The sequence below is a fragment of the Neolamprologus brichardi genome, chromosome 16 (genome assembly GCF_056152115.1).
Source record: "Neolamprologus brichardi isolate AB-2024 chromosome 16, ASM5615211v1, whole genome shotgun sequence".
In the NCBI taxonomy this organism is placed as follows: domain Eukaryota; kingdom Metazoa; phylum Chordata; class Actinopteri; order Cichliformes; family Cichlidae; genus Neolamprologus; species Neolamprologus brichardi.
In genome coordinates this window covers 36473704-36499492 of record NC_142119.1, presented here as the reverse complement: position 1 = coordinate 36499492, position 25789 = coordinate 36473704, and the positions used below count along the sequence as shown (strand labels likewise).

Sequence of the window (25789 nt, the reverse complement as noted above, 5' to 3'; positions counted from 1 at the left end):
CTGCTCTTGAGAAGATCTGCATGGAGGAATGGGCCAAAATACCAGCTACTGTGTGTGCAAACCTGGTAAAGACCTATAGTAAACGTTTGACCTCTGTTATTGCCAACAAAGGTTATGTTACAAAGTATTGAGTTGTATTTTTGTTATTGACCAAATACTTATTTTCCACCCTGATTTACGAATAAATTCTTTACAAATCCTACCATGTGAATTCATGGATTTTTTTTTCACATTCTGTCTCTCACAGTTGAAGTGTACCTCTGGTGCAAATTACTGACCTCTGTCATCATTTTAAGTGGGGGAACTTGCACAATCGGTGGCTGACTAAATACTTTTTTGCCCCACTGTACATCATATTCTATAAGGATGTTATGTGTTTGTAGACTTTCTGCCCAGTTTGACTCATTTAGCAGAAGTCAGCCTGTTTAAGGCTCTGATGTCTATTCTGTGTGACTTAAAGCAGTTATGACATGGTCTGATTTTCTCACCCAATAAAGGAATATTCAATATATCAGTCTACTCTTCATTTTATCAGAAACAGTTATCACAGCTCATACAATTTCTTTTTACACATGTATGTAAGCAATGAGCCAAATTTAGTAATGCCAACATACTGAAGGAACAACATTTGTCTCTTATATATGATACACCTATATATGCACTGTCAAAGATACTTGTTTTTGAGTGAAGATTTAAGGTGATAAGACATATAAATAACTGCAGCTTGAATCTGTACTGAGGCTCAGGCGACTATACGAGGGAAACCTATATACTCAGGGAACTATACAGAATACAGGAAACCTAAACTAGCACACTATGGAATAAACTAAGATAACAAAGAGAACTTTAAACATCAGATAACAATCTCATCCAGTAGCTCAATTGTTGCCATATCATTGTGTGAGCCAGGTAATGTGCTCAGTCTCAGTCTTTTCTGGCCATCTATTTATTTTGCCTTGGATTCACAAGTTTCTGTTCAGATGTAATCAGAACCAGTAAATCTCTAGGAAACTGAGTGTTTTGTTTGTATTTGCATCCACTGACCACCTGCAGTACTGCACTACTTTGTCTGGAAACATCACAAACACCGCACTTCTGTTTTATCTACTATTTCTAAATTAACCTGTTAAACTTTTCCAGTGTTCAGTATGTGGGTTCATGACATCCACCCAACAGTATATGAGCTGGTGAAGAGCTGCTTAGTCAGAGAGTGGGCAAGCTATGGGTAGTGACTTCTAATTGTATTAGAAAAAGCTACTAGTGAGCTACTCACTAGTAGCTCAAAGACTTGGTGTTGTATTTGAACTACTAGTGAGTAGCTGGTATTCAGCCGGCAACTGAGCTGACTATTTAACTTGGTTAATCATCTGCTTTCCTTTTCTGAAGATATTTTAGGACAGGGGTGTCAAACTCCAGGCCTCAAGAGCCAGAGTCCTGCAGGTTTTAGATCTCACCCTGGGTCAACACACCTGAATCAAATGATTAGTTCATTACCAGGCCTCTGGAGAACTTCATGACACGTTGAGGAGGTCATTCAGCCATTTAAATCAGCTGTCTTGTATCGAGGTTACGTCTAAAACCTGCAGGACACCGGCCCTCGAGGCCTGGAGTTCGACACCTGTGTTTTAGGGTGTGGATGATGTTTGTTTGTGTATAGGAATTTCTTTTACTTATGTATTAATCACATTATTTTATTGTATAATGTCTTGGTGCCACTGGATTTTAACAAGTCTGACACTCATACAGTAAGACAAATGGTGGGGGTATAGTAAGGAAGTTGGGGGGAGCAGACCACTCCACAGGAAGAATCTTTTGTCTCTTTGAGGACTCTGGGAGGTAGCAAGGGAGTGTGAACCTTAAGGTGAGAAACAGCTGTGTACTGCCTTTTGTTCCTGAAGAAGGTATTTAACTGAGAGCCATGCTAGGCTCAGTGAGACTCTGCTGACCGTCTGCCCCGCGGTCATGTACACTCTCCACAAGCTTGGTTGTCTGTTCTTTTTGTTTCTTTGTGTTTCTTTGTGTTTGTATCATATCTATCTAATAGACTCCAGTTTGTGCATGTAAATGGAGAGTCCTCTTCACACACTGAGGTTAATTATGGAGTTCGACAGGGTTCAGTGCTAGGACCAATTCTGTTTACATTATACATGCTTCCCCTAGGCAGCATCATTAGAAGACATAGCATACATTTACACTGCTATGCAGATGACACCCAGCTCTATCTGTCCATGAAGACAGGTAACACAAACCAATGAGTTAAACTGCAGGAATGTCTTAAAGACATGAAGACCTGGATGGCCGCTAACTTTCTGCTTAATTCAGATCAAACTGAGGTCATTGTACTCGGCCCTGAAAAGCTTAGAAATATGGTATCTAACCAGATTCTTACTCTGGATGGCATTACCTTGGCCTCCAGTAACACTGTGAGGAACCTTGGAGTCATTTTTGACGAGGACATGTCCTTCAACGCACATATTAAACAAATATGTAAGACTGCTTTCTTCCATTTGTGCAACATCTCTAAAGTTAGAAATATCCTGTCTCAGAGTGACGCTGAAAAATTAGTTCATGCATTTATTACTTCCAGGCTGGACTACTGCAATTCATTATTATCAGTAAGTCCTAAAAACTCCCTGAAAAGCCTTCAGTTAATCCAAAATGCTGCAGCAAGAGTACTGACAGGGACTAGAAAGAGAGAGCAGATTTCTCCTGTTTTGGCTTCCCTTCATTGGCTTCCTGTTAAATCCAGAATTCAAAATCCTGCTCCTCACATACAAGGTCTTAAATAATCAGGCCCCATCTTATCTCAATGACCTTGTAGTACCATATCACCCTATTACAGCACTTCGCTCTCGCTCTGCAGGCCTACTTGTTGTTCCTAGAGTATTTAAAAGTAGAATGGGAGGCAGAGCCTTCAGTTTTCAGGCCCCTCTTCTGTGGAACCAGCTTCCAGTTTGGATTCAGGAGACAGACACTATCTCTACTTTCAAGATTAGGCTTAAAACTTTCCTTTTTGCTAAAGCATATAGTTAGGGCTGGACCAGGTGACCCTGAATCCTCCCTTAGTTATGCTGCAATAGATGTAGATGCATTGAGTTTTTCCTTTCCAGTCACCTTTCTCACTCACTATGTGTTAACAGACCTCTCTGCATTGAATCATACTTGTTATTAACTTCTGTCTCTCTTCCACAGCATGTCTTTTATCCTGTCTTTCTTTCTCACCCCAACCAATCACAGCAGATGGCCCCGCCCCTCCCTGAGCCTGGTTCTGCTGGAGGTTTCTTCCTGTTAAAGGGAGTTTTTCCTTCCCACTGTCGCCAAAGTGCTTGCTCATAGGGGGTCATATGATTGTTGGCTTTTTCTCTGTATCTATGAAGCGCCTTGAGGTGACTTTTGTTGTGATTTGGCGCTATATAAATAAAATTGAATTGAATTGAATTGAATAACATTATACTGTGTGTGAATAGTTTATAATAGCTTGGCCTTCTGAAATATTTTTACAACATTATTACAAGTATGGTAAATGGAGTTTCCCGGAGTACTCAAAGTGCTCTGTACAACATGCCTCATTCACACCCACTTCTAAAGTCAAGTGCAACTAATAAGCATTCACACTCCGATGAACGTATCGGAGGGCAATTTGGGGTTAATATCTTGCCCAAGGATATTTGGCATGTAGACTAGGGGAAGCCAGGAATTGAACCACCAACCTTCCAATCAGTAGCTGATCTGCTCTACCACCTGAGCCACAGCCACCCACGAGTATGAGCATGCATTATGTATTTGTAATATTCAGTTACAGTACTTTAAGGTGAACAGTGTCCTACTGAACAAGCATTGTCATTGAAATCGGACAATTGCTTTTCATTTCCAAGGGAACCACAAAGTTTAGACTGCTATGGAAGGTTGCATCATGTTGTTTTTGTCTCCTTGTGAAGTTTCTTGTGTGATTTCACAATGTGTGTTTACTTTGGCACACACATGTTTTTGTTAACACCTTTGATTAGAACGACTCCCCTGAGATGGGAGTGTGTGGCCATCTGGAAATAATATAAGAAGGTGTGAATGTTCGATGACAGTGATTCAGACCAATTAAGTGTAGCATGTTTGTGTGTGTGTGTGTGTGCATACACATACACTTACAGAGTGTATTGATATGAATGATGACATGAATCCTTGGCTACATAACAGATAACATAATATTTTTTCCTCCGTAAAAGCTACCAAATGACTTTAAAAATATGAATTGCTCCATTGCCTGTTCTGACACTTTATAACAGTGGTTCTCAAACTATTTTCGCTAGGACCACCTTTGTTTTACAAGAAAATCTACCTACCTTTATTAGGTAGAGGATCATCAAGGGGTTCTTTTGCCCCTCTTTGGGGGGATACTCACACGGGGTTTAAATCTTGGACTCTCCACCATTTGACCTGTTGAGAATAGATTCCTTCATATAGATCAGACTTAAAGAGAATATAGTTTGTGATTTCTTTCAACATTATAATATTGCAGTTAATAGGTGTAAGAATACAAAATACAAAATAGGCCTGGGATGGGGACAAAGAACTGAGGTGCAGGGCAGAAGGACAATCAACCTCCACCCCCAGGGCATGAAGCAAGAGTTACTGAGGCTGAGGAGCAGACAAAGGGCAAATGGACACTACCTTAAAAGGAGGTGGGGGTCAGGGTGTCAGCACCCTTGGCCACTGTACTAGTGTATTTCCATTGTGGGGGTGTTTAATGTAGGGGCGTGGAGACCAGAGGTTATAACTGTAACTGTTGTGTGGAGTTCTTTAGATCAGCCTTTAGCATAGGACTGCATAGGAATGCAGTGTGCTGACCTCCAGATGCATCTGTAAGAATAATGGGTAATAAAAAGATTGTGTAAAACATGGAAACATCTCAGCGTGATCTCTACCAGGACCAAAAGAATCACAGAGACCGGCGTTGTCTCAACAGACCCTAGAACTGAAGAAGCTTCTCAGATGAGAGGTGAAACATCTTCAAGCAACCTAAAGAAGTCCAGACGCTTTTCTTTCCAAGCTCCTTAGACGATGACCTGGATGACTGAGAACCTTCACAGACATAAAGGATTTAGTCATTCTCTATGGTTAAAGAAATTGCACTAATGAATTCATATTTATTATAAATAATCCTAATTATACACCTTGCTTACGTGTTTATGTCCTGTGTCACTAAAAATACATTCTATTTTGGTTTTATACGTTGATCAATGACCTGCAGAATCTCCTTATCATATTAAGTGATTCATACAAGTCGAACTTTATGCTTTCTCCCTCTTGAAAGTGATTACATCCTTGCATTACATACTTTAAGTTCATTTTTTTGCTGGCAGATTAAAAAAACAACAAAAAAAACAGGCAGATTCAGAATATAACATGCAGCGTTCTATAGATGGATACATAAAAAGAAAAAAAATAACATGTATGTGTCACGGACCCGGCTCTGGTGAACTCGGGGGTCCGTGGGCAGGATGGACCATTATTGGTATTATTAGTATTATTGTGGTTGTTGTTGTTATTTAGGGATGTGTGTCGTTCTGCACTGTGCTGTGTTCTTTGTTCCACTCACTATATGTAGAGGCAGGGTGTGGGTGTGTACATGTGTGGCTGGAGGATGGAGAACAGCCACATGCGGGCCTAATGGGTGTGGCCCGGCAGAAGGACTGGCCACACCTGAAGTTCCTGCCACACACCTGTTGGCGATCAGGGCTCGTCGGGGGAGCTACTTAGGAGAGTGTTGGAGCTCCCACCGGCGCGGGTTCATTGAGTATCCTACCAAGAGGAAGAGTGGTCCAGAAAGGCAGCACGCACGGGGGTGTGGAAACACAACAGCGGGGAGCACGAGCACGAGCACAGACGTCGGAGGGAAGCACACTCACGGGGTTCAAGGGAACAACGGGGAGTTATTGTGTTTACAGCTTTTCACTGTAAATAAAGAGCACTGTTTGCATCGCAGAGTCTGCGTTTTGGGTCCTCATTCCCCATATCCCCACGGTCTGCTTGCCAGACCGTGACAGAATGAACCCGCCAACCACCATGGACCCAGCAAACTCAGGAGTTGCCACGGAGGAGAGATCGCTCGCGCAGCTATGGGATTACTGCCGGAGCATAACCCAGGCTGTAGACCCACACAAGAGACATATACAGGTAGTGTTCTTTGACAATTATCTCTCATCCACTACCTTCACCATGAACTTTTTGGACATTAACAAACTTAAGCAATTGGTCACTAGTTTAAGGGAGAGCTCAAGTTTTGAATTATTTGGCTTGGGTGGCCCGAGCCAGGGAAGTTCGGCTGCTCTCCTAGAGGCTTTAGCCGCTTGGTTTTTCACGCATCGGCGGAGGGCTTTCCCGTCGATGCTTGCGGCACAATTGTTTGACCCTCCATTACACCTCAACCCACTCCTGCGGTTTCAGCCCGGTCAGCTGACGACGGTCCAACAGCACTCATTACCGCAGTGAGTAAACCAGACTCTATTGTTTCAATAAATCCTGTCATTGAAAATCAAAACACAGATGAACAGCGGATTTCCATGCACACGGCCCCGCCTTCACGGAGGAGAAGGCGTCCTCGCAAGCATCTTTCAGCCTCGTCTACACTCACTCCTGTGCTTGTTGAAGACTCAGGACCAGCGGCTCTGGACGCCACAGTGAGTAAAATGGACTCTGCCGGTGTTGTAAATTCCCTCTCTGTGAACATGGAAATAGAGACTATAGCCGCTACGGCAATTAACAATGGAAAAACTGTAGAAGGTGTAACTGAACCCCCAGTGGAGATCTTTGGTCCACTGACAGACAAATGTGGTCTGAGTGCTAATTCTGGGGCAGAATTTTGCATAGACAGTCCTAAAGTCGTTAGCTCAGAGTCGGTGGGGTCAGAAACTTGAGACTGTGAGTCTGGAGCTAGGGAGCTCAGAGCATGCAGACCCAGATGACGTTTTGGCCCAGTCTGGCCACATGGAGACGGAGGTTCCCCCCAGGGCTTCCCCAGAGGCCGAACTGGAGGCCTCAGCTGCCTCTGGACCCCTGGTATTTGTTGAGCCAACTGTATCATTTTCATCCTCTCCACCCTTCATGATAGCCATATCACCCTCAACTCACTTAGCTGCCCAGCTAGTCACTCAGTTGTCATCTGTTCCACCTTCCACGTCCACTGCTCTACCACCACATCCACCGCCTGCTGCTGCCGTGTCGCCATTGCCGCAGCCGGAGGAGCAGCTCAGCGAGCGGGGGTAGCCCGCGCCGCAGCCGGAGGAGCAGCTCAGCGAGCGGGGGGAGCCCGCACCGCAGCCGGAGGAGCAGCTCAGCGAGAGGGGGGAGCCCGCGCCGCAGCCGGAGGAGCAACTCAGCGAGAGGGGGGAGCCCGCGCCGCCAGCTGCGGAGCCCGGCGAGCCGGAGCTCAGAGAGCGAGGGGAGCCCACGCCGCCAGCTGCGGAGCCCGGCGAGCCGGAGCTCAGAGAGCGGGGTGAGCCCGCGCCGCCAGCTGCGGAGCCCGGCGAGCCGGAGCTCAGAGAGCGGGGGGAGCCCGCGCCGCCAGCTGCGGAGCCCGGCGAGCCGGAGCTCAGAGAGCGGGGGGAGCCCGCGCCGCCAGCTGCGGAGCCCGGCGAGCCGGAGCTCAGAGAGCGGGGGGAGCCCGCGCCGCCAGCTGCGGCACAATCTTATAACTACCTGGACCCGGGGTATAGAGTGTGTTTGGGGAGTGTGATTGTGTGTACATGTCCATTTACGTTTATTCCTACGTTGGGTGAGTGCTGAGTGTTTGTATATGTGTGCATGAGGGTGGGAATGCATGTCTGTGTCTGTGTGTGCCTGTTTGTCTGTGTCTATATGTCAGATCGGGTCTTAGACTCCACCTCTCTGGGAACTCCCAGGCCCTCAAAGTGTGGAGGCCTATCTCCCCTCACCACACTCCCTGCCGGTGACTGATGCCCTCAGGGGTCGGTGCATTGTTGGTTCTTGGTGTCCGGGGCTGGGCGCTCAGGTCATGTGCCAGCTCACTCCCGGTGGCTACTTGGCGGGGCCTGGCGCCTGCTGCTCAGTCAGGCCTCTTCCGGGGCGCGGAGGGCCCTCGGGCCTCCGGCCTCTGTGCCTGCGGCTCGGTTCACTCTGGCACAGCTGGCTGCCGGCAGAGCCGGCGGGCACGCCGGTGCAGCCCCCTCTAGTTTCTGCCCGGTGGCTACTGGGTGACCCCTCGTCTGGGGATCCTCAGCCCTTCCCATGAAGGTGGCACGGATGCCCCTCCGGTGGTCCTCCTTGGGCTCTTGCACTCTGGGGCCTCTGGATGTCTGGGGCCTGGATCTCCTCCATGCCTGCTTCATGCCCTGGGGGACAGGGCTATGGCTCTCTACATCCTCTTGCAGACCATTACATGGGGAAACCATTTGAATACAAGCGCGCCGATCCACACAGGTGTGCACACAGGTGTTCACTGTTCGTAGACTTAAATCACACCTTTCTTGGCTGCTACTTCAAAGCACATTGTGCGCTGTCTGTCCTGCGTGCTGCACAACAACATTCAATATTTAGTATTTACTGCTGTTTACACTTAGCTAGATTAATGCGATGGTGTTGTCTATAGTATGTTGCTTTGTTTTGGGTTTTTTTTGCTTGTTTTCTATTCTTTTTCTCTCAACAGGTGATCCCGGAGATATTTTTTTTTCCCCCCTTTCTCACTGTCCCTCTCCCCTTCTGTTTTTCTTTTCCTTCCTCTTTCTTTCTCCCTTTCCTATACCTCACTCATGTCTGTCCCGTCTGTAACAACTGAAAATAAAATAAAATAAATAATAAAAACAAAGGTCGATCAAATGGACCAATACGGCAATGCCATGATGATCCATTTGGCAAAATAAATCCATTGGGTATCCTTGTTGGTCTTCAGACAACAATTCTGACGGCTAAAGAACCAAATGGGACAGGCAAAAAACAAAAAAAAAAAAACAAAAAAAAAAAAACAAAAACAAAAAACAATCTTATAACTGCATCAGTGTTACAAGTATGTATGTGTGTGTGTGTGTGTGTGTGTGTGTGTGTGTGTGTGTGTGTATATGTTTGTTTGTGTGTGCGTGTGCGTATGTGTTCAGGATCTCTGTTACAATGTTACTGTTTTGGTTGTGCTGCATGAAAGACGTTGAGTGTGTATTGGAGGAGGTTAGTCACCGGAGAGTAAATTATTCAGGAGAACTCTCAGCAGCATTAACTGCCCTGTTACTGTAAAACCTTAATAAACCTCGGTGAAGCAAAATGTCTTTTGACTTGTCTTTTGTGCTTAAGACTCTACATTAAAGTTGAAATATATCTGTTCAGTGCACATAGATATACAGTGTATATAGTTACACAGTTATACATATCAAACAAAAGTCCACCACACACTCTCAAAGACTGAATGAACCAGCATTGCAGCCATGGGTCACTGTGAGCATCACAGGGAAGGTTGAAGCCGCCCGCTGCACCTGTATAGCTGGAGTCACAGAGACCTGCTGCTATGTCGCTCCTCTGCTGTTTAAAGTAGAAGCAACAGTGTTGATCTGTGGCACAAGGATTGTTACAGATGAACCTGCATACTGGGTTTTGCTGGGTAATATGACCAAGATACAGTCAGAGGTTGGCCATAAGATGGACTTCTCCTCTTCAGCTGCCCAAAAAAAGGCTCTTAATCAAAACATAAACAGACCATCCGTAGTGACAGGTAAAAGAAGCCATCCTCAGAAAAGAAAAATTCCACCTGCTACTGTGGAGGAGTTGTCTAAACTGATGGGAGAATATTTCTCCAAGCATAGTTCTGTTCTGAATAACCCATAATGTTTTATTTAGGGTGTCTATATTTATGCCTGAAGTGAATTGCCATGTAAATAATTTGCATTTACTGAATATGTGCTTACTAAGTAACACTGTTCAAAAGTTGAATAAAGAAACAAACTTATTTTTGGCTTTTTTTTTTATTAAAACCACTTTGTAGAACATCACATCAGTAACAATGTAGAATCCATGTGGTTTATAGTTTACAAATGACAAAATGTTCACATAAAATCATGACAGCATTTATATAATATCACCCTCTACTAGCATTCTGTAGTTTACTGTCTCTTTTAAAAACGTATCACTACATATACAGCAGAGTATTTAACAAGAGTATTTTCCCTGGTTTTACTAACACACTGGGGCACATGTTCACCAAGACGCAGCAAACCTTCACTATCTTATCCAGAAGGGTCACCTCTTCACCCTCACATGGAAGAAGTAATCTGATTGGCATGTAGCATGTAGTTTGAAGCAGGGATTTCGTAGTGCCCCATGTGTAGCGTTGGAACCCAGCCAGAATTTCTTTTATCCATTTCATAGGCTGGTTTGCTGCAATAATGAAAAACAATTAGCAACTCTATAAATAGAACATAGTTCTACAAAATCACTCATTAGGATGTTTGTTCTAATTTGCTATGACCTCAGAGTGCATTGAAAAAAAAGCCCAAACTTATAGGCTATAAAGAGTAATATGAACTTATTTAGATCTTACCTGAATTAAAATCTCTTGGAGATTTTCAAAAACTCTGGTTTTGCGTTTATGTGTGGGAATACGGAGTTCGTCCCGCAACATCAAAGTGCCTTTTTTCATGTCACGCTGTGCGCCACGTTCTTGTTTACATGAGATTAATTTCTACAGTGGCGGACAGAGACTAAAATACTGCTACTGTTAATCTTACTATCTGCAGTTTTTACACGCTTACACACAGTTACTGTCCCTCCATTTAGAAAGGCAGAGGTATCAGAGTGTTATTATTTAACATGTAGTTGTTTTTTCCTGTGTAATAATATTCAACATTGCTATCAATACTTCTTTCAACAAATGCCTCTCTGTGCAAAATGGGTTCAAAAACATGAAACAACTGTGGGATACTGTTTGTCTGTGATTTGTGGCAGGATCACCCTGATATTATTTGTATCCCATGGTAACTTTATTTTAATTAATGATATATTTTTATGTGGTTCAGCCACAACTCTACTAAGACCTCAGCCAGTAATAGGTAGGCCAACTTTTGGACCGTCCAGTTGTCTGTATGACTGCCGCAGTACGTACATTACATTTGCACACTATCAGTGCCAAACAGCCCTGGTGGAGAGAGGAGCTGTAAAGAGAAGCAGATGCTCTGTTTCTATTCTAAAAATGTTTTAAGCTTGTTTCAAAGATACTGTACTGCAGCTTTAAATGTTTTCCAAAAGCACACATACACTTATCAGTGTTTCTCAAACTTTTTACAGTGTGGACCACCTGATAAAAATGTCAAGCTCTCCTAAGGACCACTATGAAAGAATGAAACTCATAAATCTTACAACACAAAATTATTATTATTAAATTAGTAAAATTAGTATCTGCAGTAAAGATTTTTTCATGCATGGTATACATTCTACCACAGGCAGAGTTGCCTCCATTTTTATAGTTTTATTTTTATTAATATTTTGTAATAATTTATTTGTAATAATTTATCCTGTTTCAGGAGTGTTTTTTATGCATCTGTATTATATTATACATACACATTAAAAGTGAATCTCTGTCCAAAAAATGCACTCAGTTTACTTTTTACTCACTATGAGCATCATTCATTATTCTCCCAGTAATTAAGGTTAGGATATGTATTTTTTTATTCCAATCCATTCTTCTTTTGCAGCATTTAAATAACCTTGATCAGATTTGATGGTTTTGTTACAGACTTTTCAAAAAAAGTGTTTTTCTTTTCTTTCACAAATGTGGGATTAAATTGTGTTAAAATGTACAAAACAGTGATGTCATGTTTTGTGACGAGGACCCAGGCACAGAGAGACTTGATGAATTTAAGAATCTTATGATTTAATAAAGAAATTTGCAGACTTGCACAGAGATGGTAAAATTATGATGACTGATAACGGAGACAAAGACAACAAACAATGAGGACAGGGAGGAACAGGTTTAAATGCACCAAAGTGACTGTCAGAGAGAACTCGGGACAACATTTAAGGATGCAGGGACTGACAGAGACAGGTTTATCTTGCCCGGCTGGGCAGCTCTCTGAGTGCTCAGCACCCCCAAAGCTCTGATCCTAGAATCGCCCCTGGGGCAAGATACTAACCCCAACTTGCTCTGCGATGCATCCATCTGAGTATGAATGTATGTTAGTTAGAAAGCAGTGAGAACGCAGAGACATCAGTGCTTGTGTGAATGCGGTGTGCTGTATAGAGCGCTTTGAGTACTCTAGGAGAGTAGAACAGCGCTATGTAAGAATCAGTCCATTTACCAAAGGTCTAGTGATGGATAAGAGTTCTGGAATTTGGGTTGCTCTTTCAGTTGGTGCTTGGGAGGGTAGAATCAATAAATATCCAGTTCATGATCTTTGTGCCAATTACAGTACAATATAAGTTTAAAATGTAAATTAATCATGTGCTTAAATTTTTCAAATTTTCACTTTCATCTACTAAACTAAGAAGATGGAAAGAAAAGGGACTCGCCACCATTTGATTTAGAATTGAAGAAACATCTTGGGTGAGAGGCGAAACATCTTCAAGAAACTTAAATCAAAAAAATTGTTATTACTGTTCAAAAATAGGTCAGCTGTTCAAGAGTCTGATGGCAGTGGGGAAGAAGGAGTTGTTGAGTCTGGATTTCACACTTCTGAACCTCTATCCCGAGGGCAGAAGTGTGAACAGTCCATGTTGGGGGTGTGTGGGGTCTTTGAGGGTGGAGGCAGCTCTCCTCTGGACTCTGCAATGGTAGATGCTCTGCAGAGAGGGCAGCGTACTTCTGGTGATCTTCTCTGCAGTTTTTATCACTCTCTGCAGGCATTTGTGGTCAATGTCAGTAGTGCTGCCGTATCATGCAGTGATGCAGCTGGTCAGGGTGGGCTCCACAATGCAGCTGTAGAACCTGCTGAGGATTTTGGTCGACATGCCAAATGTCCTCTGCCTCCTCACGTATTACAGCCGCTGCTGAGCCTTCTTGACTTTCAAGATAAAGACCCTATAACGATACACTAAAGCCCCACCAATCACACAAACACCTATGTGCCTACAATGAGAAAAAAAAACTCCATTTAACTGGAAAAAACCTCCAGTAGAACTAGGCTCGGGGAGGGGCGGCCGTATTGTAAACTCCTGAATCTCCTCTGAACCCTCAGATAGCAAACAGAGTGGCAGCACATTATAACTTCTTAGCCAGTTTTAGGGCTTTGTCACCCTGGTTGCAGTGACCTTCCAGCTCTCAGAGGACCTTCAGAGCAGGTCAAGGGAGCCGATTAGGTCCAACTGTCAAGCCTTAACCACTCAGCCTTCCCTTTCAGGATAAATGACAGTTTGCCATCATCCACTCAATGGTACTCACCTAACATTCATATCACTGGACTATGGAAGTAAGTAAGAACACATGGGGGGGAAAAGCACCACAGAAAAGCCTCAGTGGACCAGGAATTGAGAACTGTTTTACTATGAGGAGACAGTATGCTGTCACACAATATATTAGAAAAACCCCACCAGCAACAACAACAGAGGTGTGGAAGAAGGAGGGGAGGATGGATATAAAGACGACAGACACATTTTAGTTCAGTTTGCCGTTCTTCCAGCAGTGATGGAGGAAACTGAACTCTGCTTTCAACAACTCTTTAACACCTCCTGCATGAGGCCCAGGCGTCCACACTTTGAGATTATGCTGACTTATATTTTGCTGTCCTTCATTTCTCTACTTACTGTGATTCTTAACCTGTTGGTCATCATCTCTGTCTCACATTTCAGGTAGAAAGATATCAAACTGAATTGATCTCAAGCAGTAAGAAAGACATTTTTTTTCACAGATAGTATTTCTTTACTTTTTAAGCCTCTGCACTATATACTTAAATTTGAATAACACTTGATAGAGAAAACTAAATATAAAATATTGTGTTTTCTCTCCCTATTCAGGCAGCTCCACACCCCCACCAACCTCCTGCTCCTTTCTCTGGCTGTCGCTGATTTCTGTGTGGGCCTCCTCTTGTTCTTCCAAATTGTGCTAATAGATGGCTGCTGGTTCCTCGGTGACATCATGTGCACTCTGTATCAATACCTAGCATATGTCATCACCTCGGCCTCAGTAGGAACCATGGTGATCATATCTGTTGATCGATATTTGGCTATTTGTTACCCTCTGCATTACTCCACCAAGATCACACAACAAAGAGTTAAAATTGTTGTCTGTTTGTGTTGGATCTGTTCTGTCATCTTTCAAAGTCTGATTCTGATGGATAACCTGAAGCAACCAGGCAGGTATAACTCTTGCATTGGAGAGTGTGTCTTTGTCATTAATTACATCGCAGGACTTGTTGATGTTACTTTTTCCTTTATTGTTCCCTTTACTGTGATTGTAGTTTTATATCTGAGAGTTTTTGTGGTGGCTGTGTCTCAGGCTCGTGCCATGAGGTCTCAGCTTGCAGTCACTCATCAGCGATCAGCTAAAGTTACTGCAAAGAAATCTGAGCTAAAAGCAGCCTGGACTCTTGGTATTGTTGTCGTTGTGTTTCTTATATGTATGTGTCCATATTACTGTGTGGCTCTCACAGGCCAAGACAGCTTGCCAAGTGCTTCATCACTGACATTTGTTCTATGTTTAGCCTACTTTAACTCATGCCTGAACCCCATTATATATGTCTTTTTCTACCCCTGGTTCAGAAAATCTATAAAAGTCATTGTTACTCTTCAGATACTGGAGCCTGACTCTTCTAAAGCCACCATGCGTTAGACCAAGATTTTGAAACTCTTCATCACACACAGACACACACACACACACACACACACACACACACACAAATAAATAAACTACTCACAACTAATAAAGTACTCATTGGTTTTCTTATATATTTTTTAAAAGACCCAAAGTCGAAGTCCTTTACAATGGCAGCTGCAATTTTTTCTTGTTGATGATTCTTTAAATAACAGATGAAGTAATGTGAACGGAGTGGAAAAAAGCCTTTGTAGTGCATATGTAGTATGTCTTTACATTTTTATGTTAGCCTAACAAACATAGGGTGCTGTTCATTTTCACTTGTTTGCCCAAAGCACAAAATGTTTAATTAATGTGTAATTAACACATTTTTACTGTTTTACTTTGCACTACTTTTTGTAGTCACCGTAGAAAAAATGTATGCACATATAAGTAGTGTGTTCCTGCATTGTGTCTGACAGTGAAAGATAGAACTCCAAGCAAATAACTTGCCCACTCCAGCTCCCATAACCAAATATAAATCGGTGGGAAAAGAGTTAGCTCAGCCCACTACAACTTCCAAGCAAGCAGGACTTATCTGTTCATGCTAACATTAGCAGTGTCTATACACATCCGTGGAAGACATTCAATTCAGGTTTATTTATATAGCACCAAATCACAACAGCAGTCGCCTCGAGACACTTTATATTGTACAGTAGACCCTACAATAATAGATACAGAGAAAAACCCAACAATCATATGACGCCCTATGAGCAAGCACTTTGAAAAACTCCCTTTTAACAGGAAGAAATTTCCAGCAGAACCAGGCTCAGGGAGGGGTGGGGCCATCTGCTGTATTTGGTTATGGAGAGAGAAGGAAAACAGGATAAAGACATGTTGTGGAAGAGAGACAGAGGTTAATAACAGATATGATTCAATGCAGAGAAGTCTGTTAACACATAGTGAGTGAGAAAGGTGACTGGAAAGGAAAAACTCAATGCATCATGGGAATCCCCGGCAACCTACGTCTATTTAAATACTCTAGGAACAACAAGTAGGCCTGCAGTGCGAGAGCGAAGTGCTCTAATAGGGTGATATGGTACTACAAGGTCATTAAGATAAGATGGGACCTGATTATTTAAGACCTTGTATGTGAGGAGCAGGATTTTGAATTCAATTCTGGATTTAACAGGAAGCCAATGAAGGGAAGCCAAAACAGGAGAAATCTGCTCTCTCTTTCTAGTCCCTGTCAGGACTCTTGCTGCACCATTTTGGATTAGCTGAAGGCTTTTCAGTGAGTTTTTAGGACTTCCTGATAATAATGAATTACAGTCGTCCAGCCTGGAAGTAATAAATGCATGAACTAGTTTTTCAGCGTCACTCTGAGACAGGATATTTCTAACTTTAGAGATGTTGCACAAATGGAAGAACGCAGTCTTACATATTTGTTTAATATGTGCGTTGAAGGACATGTCCTGGTCAAAAATGACTCCAAGGTTCCTCACAGTGTCACTGAAGGCCAAGGTAATGCCATCCAGATTAAGAATCTGGTTAGATACCATATTTCTAAGCTTTTCAGCGCCGAGTACAATGACCTCAGTTTGATCTGAATTAAGAAGCAGAAAGTTAGCGGCCATCCAGGTCTTTATGTCTTTAAGACATTCCTGCAGTTTAACTCATTGGTGTGTGTTATCTGGCTTCATGGACAGATAGAACTGGGTGTCATCTGCATAGCAGTGAAAATGTATGCTATGTCTTCTAATGATGCTGCCTAGGGGAAGCATGTATAATGTAAACAGAATTGGTCCTAGCAAGATGATTAATAATTTAACTGTTGTACATTTGTGACTGATGATGATGATGATAATTCATGATTCGTATTGTTGCATAGACTTGCAGAAAAATGTATTTGTTTACCGGTAAACTGAATTGAACTTTATGTGCTAATGCAGCGGTCCCCAACCCCCGGGCCTCGGACCGGTACCGGTCCGTGAGTCGTTTGGTACCGGGCCGCGAGAGTTGAGGCTCAGGTCTGAAATGTATGGTTTTCAGGGGTTTTATCGGTTTTCAGTGTTATTTTGTTATCGTTTTTATCGTTTACTCGGTTTTCCTGGGTCTTTTCACGTGTGTTATGAATAAATCTTCTTTTGTTCGGTACCGGTAGTAGTTTTATTTTGTTGTATTTATCCGCGACACCTTAAAGGCCGGTCCGTGAAAATATTGTCGGGCATAAACCGGTCCGTGGTGCAAAAAAGGTTGGAGACCGCTGTGCTAATGGACATTTTTCTGGCCTACAGGTCAGGGTTTTTTTCCCCACCTTGAATTGATCTTCTTCACATTGAAGTGGGGAGCCGGATGGACCATTCTTTTTTCCCCTCTTTTCCCCCACTTTGCAGTCTTTGGATTACGGACATATTTCCCCATTACATGAAGCTGGACCCTAAGGAGGAATTCCTTAAAAGCAAACTTTAAAAAAGAAACTTTAACAAAGGACCAAAAGGACTCTTAACAAAAGGACTCTTGCACAGAAAAAAATCACAGCATTAATTTATTAATTAATTGTGGGCATTTATTTATGTTGTGTGTTGTTTTAATTATTTTGTTCCATCTCCCCTTTCCCCCATTTAGTCAATATATTTTTGGTTTTTCCTCAACAAGATATCTCTGGTCTCGTCATTCACACCATCTAGGCTGCATAAAGAACTATTTCTTCTGCGCGTCAGTCAGTAAACTCACCCATTGCAATAAAACTAGCCCTTAAATAACTTTGTGTTACAATGGGGTCTAAAAGACACGTTGATGGTTTGGAGGAAGTAATTATTGAAGTTAACTCAGAAAGATCAATTGGAGAAAAAGAGTCTAACTTAACATCAATGGTACTAAGAGTAGCTTTAGATAATATTACATTTGTGGGATGATTATTGGTAATTTTCTCTCTAATGATTAAAAGTTTATTTGTGAAGAAGTTCATGAAGTCATTACTAGTTAACGTTAAAGGGATGGTTGGCTCCACAGAGCTCTGACTGTTTGTCAGCCTGGCTACAGTGCTGAAGAGAAACCTGGGGTTGTTCTTATTTTCTTCAATCAGTGACGAATAGTAAGATGTTCTGGCTTTGCGGAGGGCTTTCTTATAAAGCAACAAACTATTTCTCCAGGCTAAATGATGATCCTCTAAACTTGTGACACGCCATTTCCTCTCCAGCTCCATCTGCTTTAGGCTACGTGTTTGAGATTATACCAGGGAGTCAGGTACTTCTGATTAGAGACCTTAGTTCTCACAGGAGCTACAGTATCCAGAGTCGTACATAGTGAGGAGGTAAAATTCTTAATAACATAATCGACCTCTGTTGGGGTAGCGTTCAGATAGCTGCTCTGCTTTGTGTTGGTACAGGCCATTGAAGATGATAACAGTGGGTGGATTATATTCTTAAACTTAGTTACAGCGCTTTCAGAAAGACATCTACTGTGATAAAGTCTACTCTCCACTGCTGAATAAGCAATTATTGTAAAATCTTACTTTATATACTTTAATACAATCATATTTTGGTGTACCCTCTGTATCCATCTCCTCTTCCTTTTTATTTTCTCTTTTGATGTAGCTTATAATCCCAGTGATGGTCCCCAATGTTGGAAGTTCCAGATGTAGTTCACAAGGAGAACGAACAATGAACAAATAGGTCTAGTCAGCTATAGCTCAGGAGGTACAGAACGTCATCTGCTGATTGGAAGTCTACTCTCACTGCTGTGTAATCAATTATTGTAAATGCAAATGTTATCAGGAAATGATCAGACAGCACAGAGTTTTCAGGAAACACTGTTAAATGTTCAGTTTCTATGCCATATGTTAAAACAAGATCTAGAGTGTGATTAAAGTGGTCAGTGGGTTCTTTTACATTTTGAGAGAAACCAATTGAGTCTAATAACAGATTAAATGCCATGTTGAGGCTGTCATTTTTAGCATCTACATGGATGTTCAAATCACCCACAATAATTATTTTATCTGAGGTCAGAACTAAATTAGATATAAAGTCTGAGAAATCAGACAGAAACTCTGTGTAAGGCCCAGGTGAACGATAGATGATAACAAGTAAGACTAGTTTCTGAGTTTTACAGCTGGGGTGGACGAGGCTAAGCATATGGCTTTCAAATGAATTGTCTGGGTCTTTGGTTGATTAATAGGCTGGTGTGAAAAATTGCTGCCACACCGCCCCCTCGGCCTGTGCTTCGAGGTTTCTGGTAGCTAGAATGACTCCGGGGTGTTGATTCATTTAAACTAACATAATCATCCTGCTGCAACCAGGTTTCTGTAAGGCAGAGTAAATCAATTTGTTGATCAATTATTAAGTCATGTACTAACAGAGACTTGGAGGAGAGAGACCTAATATTTAATAATCCACATTTCACTGTTTTACTCTTTGGTTCAGATGTGGATACTGTATTGTTCTTTCTTTATAATTGTTTATGTTTAAGTTGTTTGTTGCTGGTTTTTAGTTTGTTTTTTGTCTTTTTGGAAGCTGACACAGTCTCTGTGGAGATGGGTTTTTGGGGGGGTAGCAGGAGGAGAGAAGCTGCAGAGAGGCGTATAAGACTGCAACTCTGCTTCTTGGTCCCAACTCTGGATAGTCATATTTTGAGGGGGTTTAATAAATTTGTCCATATTTCTAGAAATGAGAGCTGCTCCATCCAAAGTGGGATGGATGCTGTCTCTCCTAACAAGACCAGGTTTCCTCCAGAAGGTTTGCCAATTATCTATGAAGCCCACATCGTTTCTGGGACACCACTCAGACAGCCAGCAATTTAAGGAGAACATGCGGCTAAACATGTCACTCCTGGTCTGATTGGGGAGGGGACCAGAGAAAACTACAGAGTCCGACATTGTTTTGGCAAAGTTGCACACCGATTCAATATTGATTTTAGTGACCTCTGATTGGTGTCATTACTGCCGACGTGAATTATGATTTTACTGTATTTACGTTTACCCTTAGCCAGCAGTTTTAAATTTCCTTCAATGTCGCCTGCTCTGGCCCCTGGAAGACAATTGACTATGGTTGCCGGTAGGGATGGGTATTGATAAGATTTTCATGATTCCGAGTTCATTTTCGATTCTGTTTAATGATTCGATTCTTTATCGATTCTCTTATCGATTCTTTTTAAAAAGGAGAACACTAAGGTCAATTAGCTTAGAACTTTGTTTTATTTCTTCTCTTTGAACAAGATAGAAATTTAGGAGTAACATGGCCTTATAAACCCAACAGTGAGATCTTAAGAGATCCACAGCCTACGGCTCTTCAATGGGGTGTCACAGGATCCCCAGGGAAAAAAAATTGTAAATGTAAAATAATAAAATAAATATTCTCCTGTAGCAATAACAAAGTATAACATATATTCTTCTGTAGCAATTACACAAGAATGTCCAGTAATGTCCCTGCCTACAATTAAACACATTCACTTACCAAAAATCGGGGCATCTGCTGTGGTAAATGGGTTCAAGCCTTTTACCACAAACTTAGTCACTGCTCGGTGACATTCGTCTATCCTGACCTGAAAGGAGACGCTACCGGTAGACTGCAGCGAGAACTGCCAGCATCTGAGCCAGACTCTGTCTGTCTCTCTCATCATGGTCACCTAAATGCACAGTAATGGCAGGATTTGTAATAAGGCAGATCGCGCTAACATAATATGCACTGTTAGTTGATTATTTACCTGCCGCATTAACGGGAGAGGACGTGCAAACGTTACCGCTGCTGCTGGGTTGAGATTTACGAGTCCAGAGTGGAATTAAAAACACGACATTCATTTAAGGTCATCGCGTGTTTTGTGAGCAAATGCTTTTGCATATTCGTATTGTTTCCTCCCTTAAATGAAATATCTACTTTGCAAGTATTGCAAGTTGCCCTGTTGTCATCCGTTCTTGTAAGGTAGAACCAAACTTCTGAGCATTTGAGCCGCTTAGGCGCCGTGTTTCCTGCCAGGTAAATGACGCTCCGCAACGTGGTCACGTCATTCCGCTTGACTGGAATCAATAAGAGAATCGTTTGCAAAAATGGCAAACAATTCCAAGGAAATGAAACAGTGGGAACCGGTTCTCAACAAGAACAGGGTTTCGATACCAATCCCTAGTTGCCGGTGTCTCTAGCTTCACATGTCCGAGAACAGAATCACCAATTACCAGAGTTTGACCCCCGGCGGGTGTGTCGCTGAGTGGGGAAAAACGGTTAGACACATGAACGGGTTGGTGGTGTACCTGGGGCTTCTGTTTAGGACCATGCTTCCTCCTCACCGTCACCCAGCCGCACTCTTTCCCCAGCTGCTTGGGATCTGCCGGGGAACAGCTAGCGGGGCCTACGCTATCTTCGGCTGCACCAGCTACAGGGGCCTGGCTAGCTACGGGTGAATGAAGGGTGCGAAGCCGAGTCTCCAATTCAGTAATCCTGACCTCCAGAGCTGCGAATATGCTACATTTGTTACAAGTATCATTACTGCTAAAGGAGGCCGAGGAGTAACTAAACATCTGACACAATGAGCAGGAGGGACAGGTGAAGAAGCCATGCTGCTAACGAGTCGGCTACGAGCTAAGCTAAGCTAGCGAATAGATAGAATACTGCATGATGACCTTTTCCTTGCTTAGAACTTATTGTTCTTTTCATTTTTTAGAACTGATTGTTCTTTATAAAATGTGTTCTGATATTTTTATCTGAATCTTCCCACAGCGATAGTAAGAAGTTGAACAAGCAGTTCTGACCTCGCACACACACACACACACACACATACACACACACACACTCACACACACAAACACACACACACACTCACACACACACACAATCGCATACGCACATGCTCACGTATCAACATTCCCCTGAACAAATGTTTTCATTTTTCTTGTGTATAAATAAAGACAAGTGCAAGAACAGAGCGCGCACTTCACAGGGTCTCCACTCTGATGTGAGCGCTCTGTGACCGCCCTTGCAGGTAAAATCTGCAGCGTGTGTGTCTCCACTCTCTGACTCTCATCTGAAGAAGTGTCTCTTGAAATAAATCTCTTGACAGACAGTGAGTAAATACTTTGGCTATAAATTAGGTAGTGAGTACACGGAAAGTGTGCTTTGGATGAAGCACGTTAAGATTATACTATGAAAAAAGAATGTATTTAAAAGTTTTTTAATTAATTGCTAAGCAGATAAGCTACTCAGAAACACCCACTGGCTGTATCCCAATTCAGGGTCTGCAGCCTTAAAGGCTGCATTTTAAGGCCAATTACTTCACAGCGACGCGACGAAGGCTGTCCCAATTCAAAGGCTGCTCGAAATGCGGCCCTCAAATGCGTCCTTCATTTCATTGAATTTTAAGGACGTGGCGGTGTAGACTTCGTGGCCCAACATATCCCAGAATGCATAGCGCGGCAGTGGGTGCGGAAGAGGGGGCGGCCGATGAGGGGCGGCCGAAGAGTAAACTTTTAAAAGTAAGTACTGAATATTATGTCACTTATTTATGTGCGAATGTTTAATAACGAAGAACATTAAAACATTACTGTTGGCCACATGTCGGAAAAGTTATGTGACATTAGTGACGTTTGTACTAACTTGGTTTTAAAGCCTTTAAAAAAAATAACACCCCTGCTTGTGCCATCTTTTTGATTGATGGCCCCAGCCTTGACCTTTTGACCCAGAAGTGTCTAATCGAATCCAGATGTGTGTAATATGATCCATAAGTGCGACGAAGTGCATTCGTTGAGGAGAGGGGGCTACTCCGGAAGTGTCTAATCGATTCCATATGTGCGACTAATTCAATTCAATTCAATTCAATTTTATTTATATAGCGCCAAATCACAACAAATGTCGCCTCAAGGCGCTTCATAGATACAGAGAAAAGCCCAACAATCATATGACCCCCTATGAGCAAGCACTTTGGCGACAGTGGGAAGGAAAAACTCCCTTTTAACAGGAAGAAACCTCCGGCAGAACCAGGCTCAGGGAGGGGCGGCCATCTGCTGCGACCGGTTGGGGTGAGAGAAGGAAGACAGGATAAAAGACATGCTGTGGAAGAGAGTCAGAGATTAATAACAGATACGATTCAATACAGAGAGGTCTGTTAATACATAGTGAGTGAGAAAGGTGACTGGAAAGGAAAAACTCAATGCATCATGGGAATCCCCCGGAAGCCTACATCTATTGCAGCATAACTAAGGGAGGATTCAGGGTCACCTGGTCCAGCCCTAACTATATGCTTTAGCAAAAAGGAACGTTTTAAGCCTAATCTTAAAAGTAGAGATAGTGTCTGTCTCCCGAATCCAAACTGGAAGCTGGTTCCACAGAAGAGGGGCCTGAAAACTGAAGGCTCTCCCTCCCATTCTACTTTTAAATACTCTAGGAACAACAAGTAGGCCTGCAGAGCGAGAGCGAAGTGCTCTAATAGGGTGATATGGTACTACAAGGTCATTAAGATAAGATGGGGCCTGATTATTTAAGACCTTGTATGTGAGGAGCAGGATTTTGAATTCAATTCTGGATTTAACAGGAAGCCAATGAAGGGAAGCCAAAACAGGAGAAATATGCTCTCTCTTTCTAGTCCCTGTCAGTACTCTTGCTGCAGCATTTTGGATTAACTGAAGGCTTTTCAGTGAGTTTTTTGGACATCCTGATAATAATGAATTGCAGTAGTCCAGCCTGGAAGTAATAAATGCATGAACTAGTTTTTCAGCGTCACTCTGAGACAGGATATTTCTAATTTTAGAGATGTTGCGCAAATGGAAGAACGCAGTCTTACATATTTGTTTAATATGTGCGTTGAAGGACATATCCTGGTCAAAAATGACTCCAAGGTTCCTCACAGTGTTACTGGAGGCCAAGGTAATGCCATCCAGAGTAAGAATCTGGTTAGATACCAAATTTCTAAGCTTTTCAGCGCCGAGTACAATGACCTCAGTTTTATCTGAGTTGAGAAGCAGAAAGTTAGTGGCCATCCAAGTTTTTATGTCTTTAAGACATTCCTGCAGTTTAACTAATTGGTGTGTGTTATCTGGCTTCATGGACAGATAGAGCTGGGTGTCATCTGCATAGCAGTGAAAATGTATGCTATGTCTTCTAATGATGCTGCCTAGGGGAAGCATGTATAATGTAAACAGAATTGGTCCTAGCACTGAACCCTGTGGAACTCCATAATTAACCTCAGTGTGTGAAGAGGACTCTCCATTTACATGCACAAATTGGAGTCTATTAGATAGATATGATACAAACCACTGCAGTGCAATACCTGTAATACCTACAGCATGTTCTAATCGCTCTAATAGAATATTATGGTCAACAGTATCGAATGCTGCACTAAGGTCAAGAAGGACAAGCACAGAGATGAGTCCACTGTCAGAGGCCATAAGAAGATCATTTGTAACCTTCACTAAAGCTGTTTCTGTGCTGTGATGAGCTCTGAAACCTGACTGAAACTCTTCAAATAAACCATTCCTCTGCAGATGATCTGTTAGCTGTTTGACAACTACTCTTTCAAGGATTTTTGATATGAAAGGAAGGTTGGAGATTGGCCTATAATTGGCTAAGACTGCTGGGTCTAGAGATGCTTTTTGAGTAAAGGTTTAACTGCAGCCACCTTGAAGGCCTGTGGTACATAGCCGATTATTAGAGATAGGTTGATCATATATAAGATCGAAGAATTAATCAATGGCAGAACTTCTTTGAGCAGTTTTGTAGGAATGGGGTCTAAAAGACACGTTGATGGTTTGGAGGAAGTAATTATTGACGTTAACTCAGAAAGATCGATTGGAAAAAAAGAGTCTAACTTAACATCAATGGAACTACAAGTAGCTGTAGATAATATTACATCTGTGGGATGATTATTGGTAATTTTTTCTCTAATGATAAAAATTTTATTTGTGAAGAAGTTCATGAAGTCATCACTAGTTAACGTTAAAGGGATGGTTGGCTCAAAAGAGCTCTGGCTTTTTGTCAGCCTGGCTACAGTGCTGAAGAGAAACCTGGGGTTGTTCTTATTTTCTTCAATCAGTGACGAATAGTAAGCTGTTCTGGCTTTGCGGAGGGCTTTCTTATAAAGCAACAAACTATTTCTCCAGGCTAAATGATGATCCTCTAAATTTGTGACTAATCACATCCGGTGTGAAAAAAAAATATGTTCTCTCCCTTAGAGGGAGGGAGGAGAATAAAAACAGAGGGGGCCGGCGCACACTTTTCTATGCACAGTCAAGATGGAGCCTTTCACTCTGCAGCCCTGCGTTCCTCTGTACTTGGACGGGGAAGAGATCTGCCCTCCTGAGGCCGTAAGCATGGGAGGCAGCAGCGGCGAGTGGTCCTCATCGGTGATCAGATGCGATGCTCCGCGGAGAGAAGAGAAAAATAAGAGCGTCTTCATGTCTTCATGTTCCGCAGCCAGGTACCGGCTCCGAGGAGCTTGCGGGGAGAATGGCCTCTACCTTTTGAGGGGTGTGGAAAGTGAAAATAAAAACCTTATATAGCGCTTGGTGGAGGAAAGCTACACCATTGCTTGTATGTGTTAAAAAAAATATCCCTTTGTGAAAAGAGCACCTCGCACATATTCAGAAATCGGCCTTACTTAAACAATTAAAACACCCTCGGTTAAGGTATTGTGTGGGAAAGACTTTTCTTTTTTAAAGTCCCTTTTACAACAGACAGAAAAACAAACCCTAAAAGAAAACTTGTTTTACACACACCAAGGAGGAGTCAACAACACCTCTAATCAATATTAGTATTTCTTATTGCTTATAACCTACAGTGCGCCCACCTCGTACGTGTAAAGAATCCCTTAGTGGGGAAAAAAAGCACCGCGCCCGTAGTTGGAAATCAGCTCTAAATAATTTTTATTAAAACACCCTCGGTTAAGGTATTGTGCGGGAAAGAGTTTTCTTTTTTTTGAGTCACTTTTACATCAGGTTTTCTCATTAGCAGAAAACAGAAACTCTAAAAGAAAAGTGTCTTGTACTACGCACATCAACAACCCTTCTGATCGTTATTAGTATTTCTTAATGCCTCCGGCCAAGCAAAGAATTTTATAAAGGCCTCAACTCCTTGTACGTGCAAAATAACCCAGAGT

At 42.5% G+C, this 25789-nt stretch overlaps 1 protein-coding gene across 1 annotated transcript; it reads left to right on the top strand.

Moving 5' to 3' along the window:
• Positions 1 to 13603: 13603 nt before the first annotated feature.
• Positions 13604 to 14752, top strand: LOC148098360 (trace amine-associated receptor 4-like). Its single transcript, XM_087852942.1, has 2 exons — positions 13604 to 13773; positions 13939 to 14752. The coding sequence occupies exons 1-2, from the start codon at positions 13610 to 13612 to the stop codon at positions 14750 to 14752; spliced, it is 978 nt and encodes a 325-aa protein (XP_087709068.1). The 5' UTR covers positions 13604 to 13609.
• Positions 14753 to 25789: the final 11037 nt, after the last annotated feature.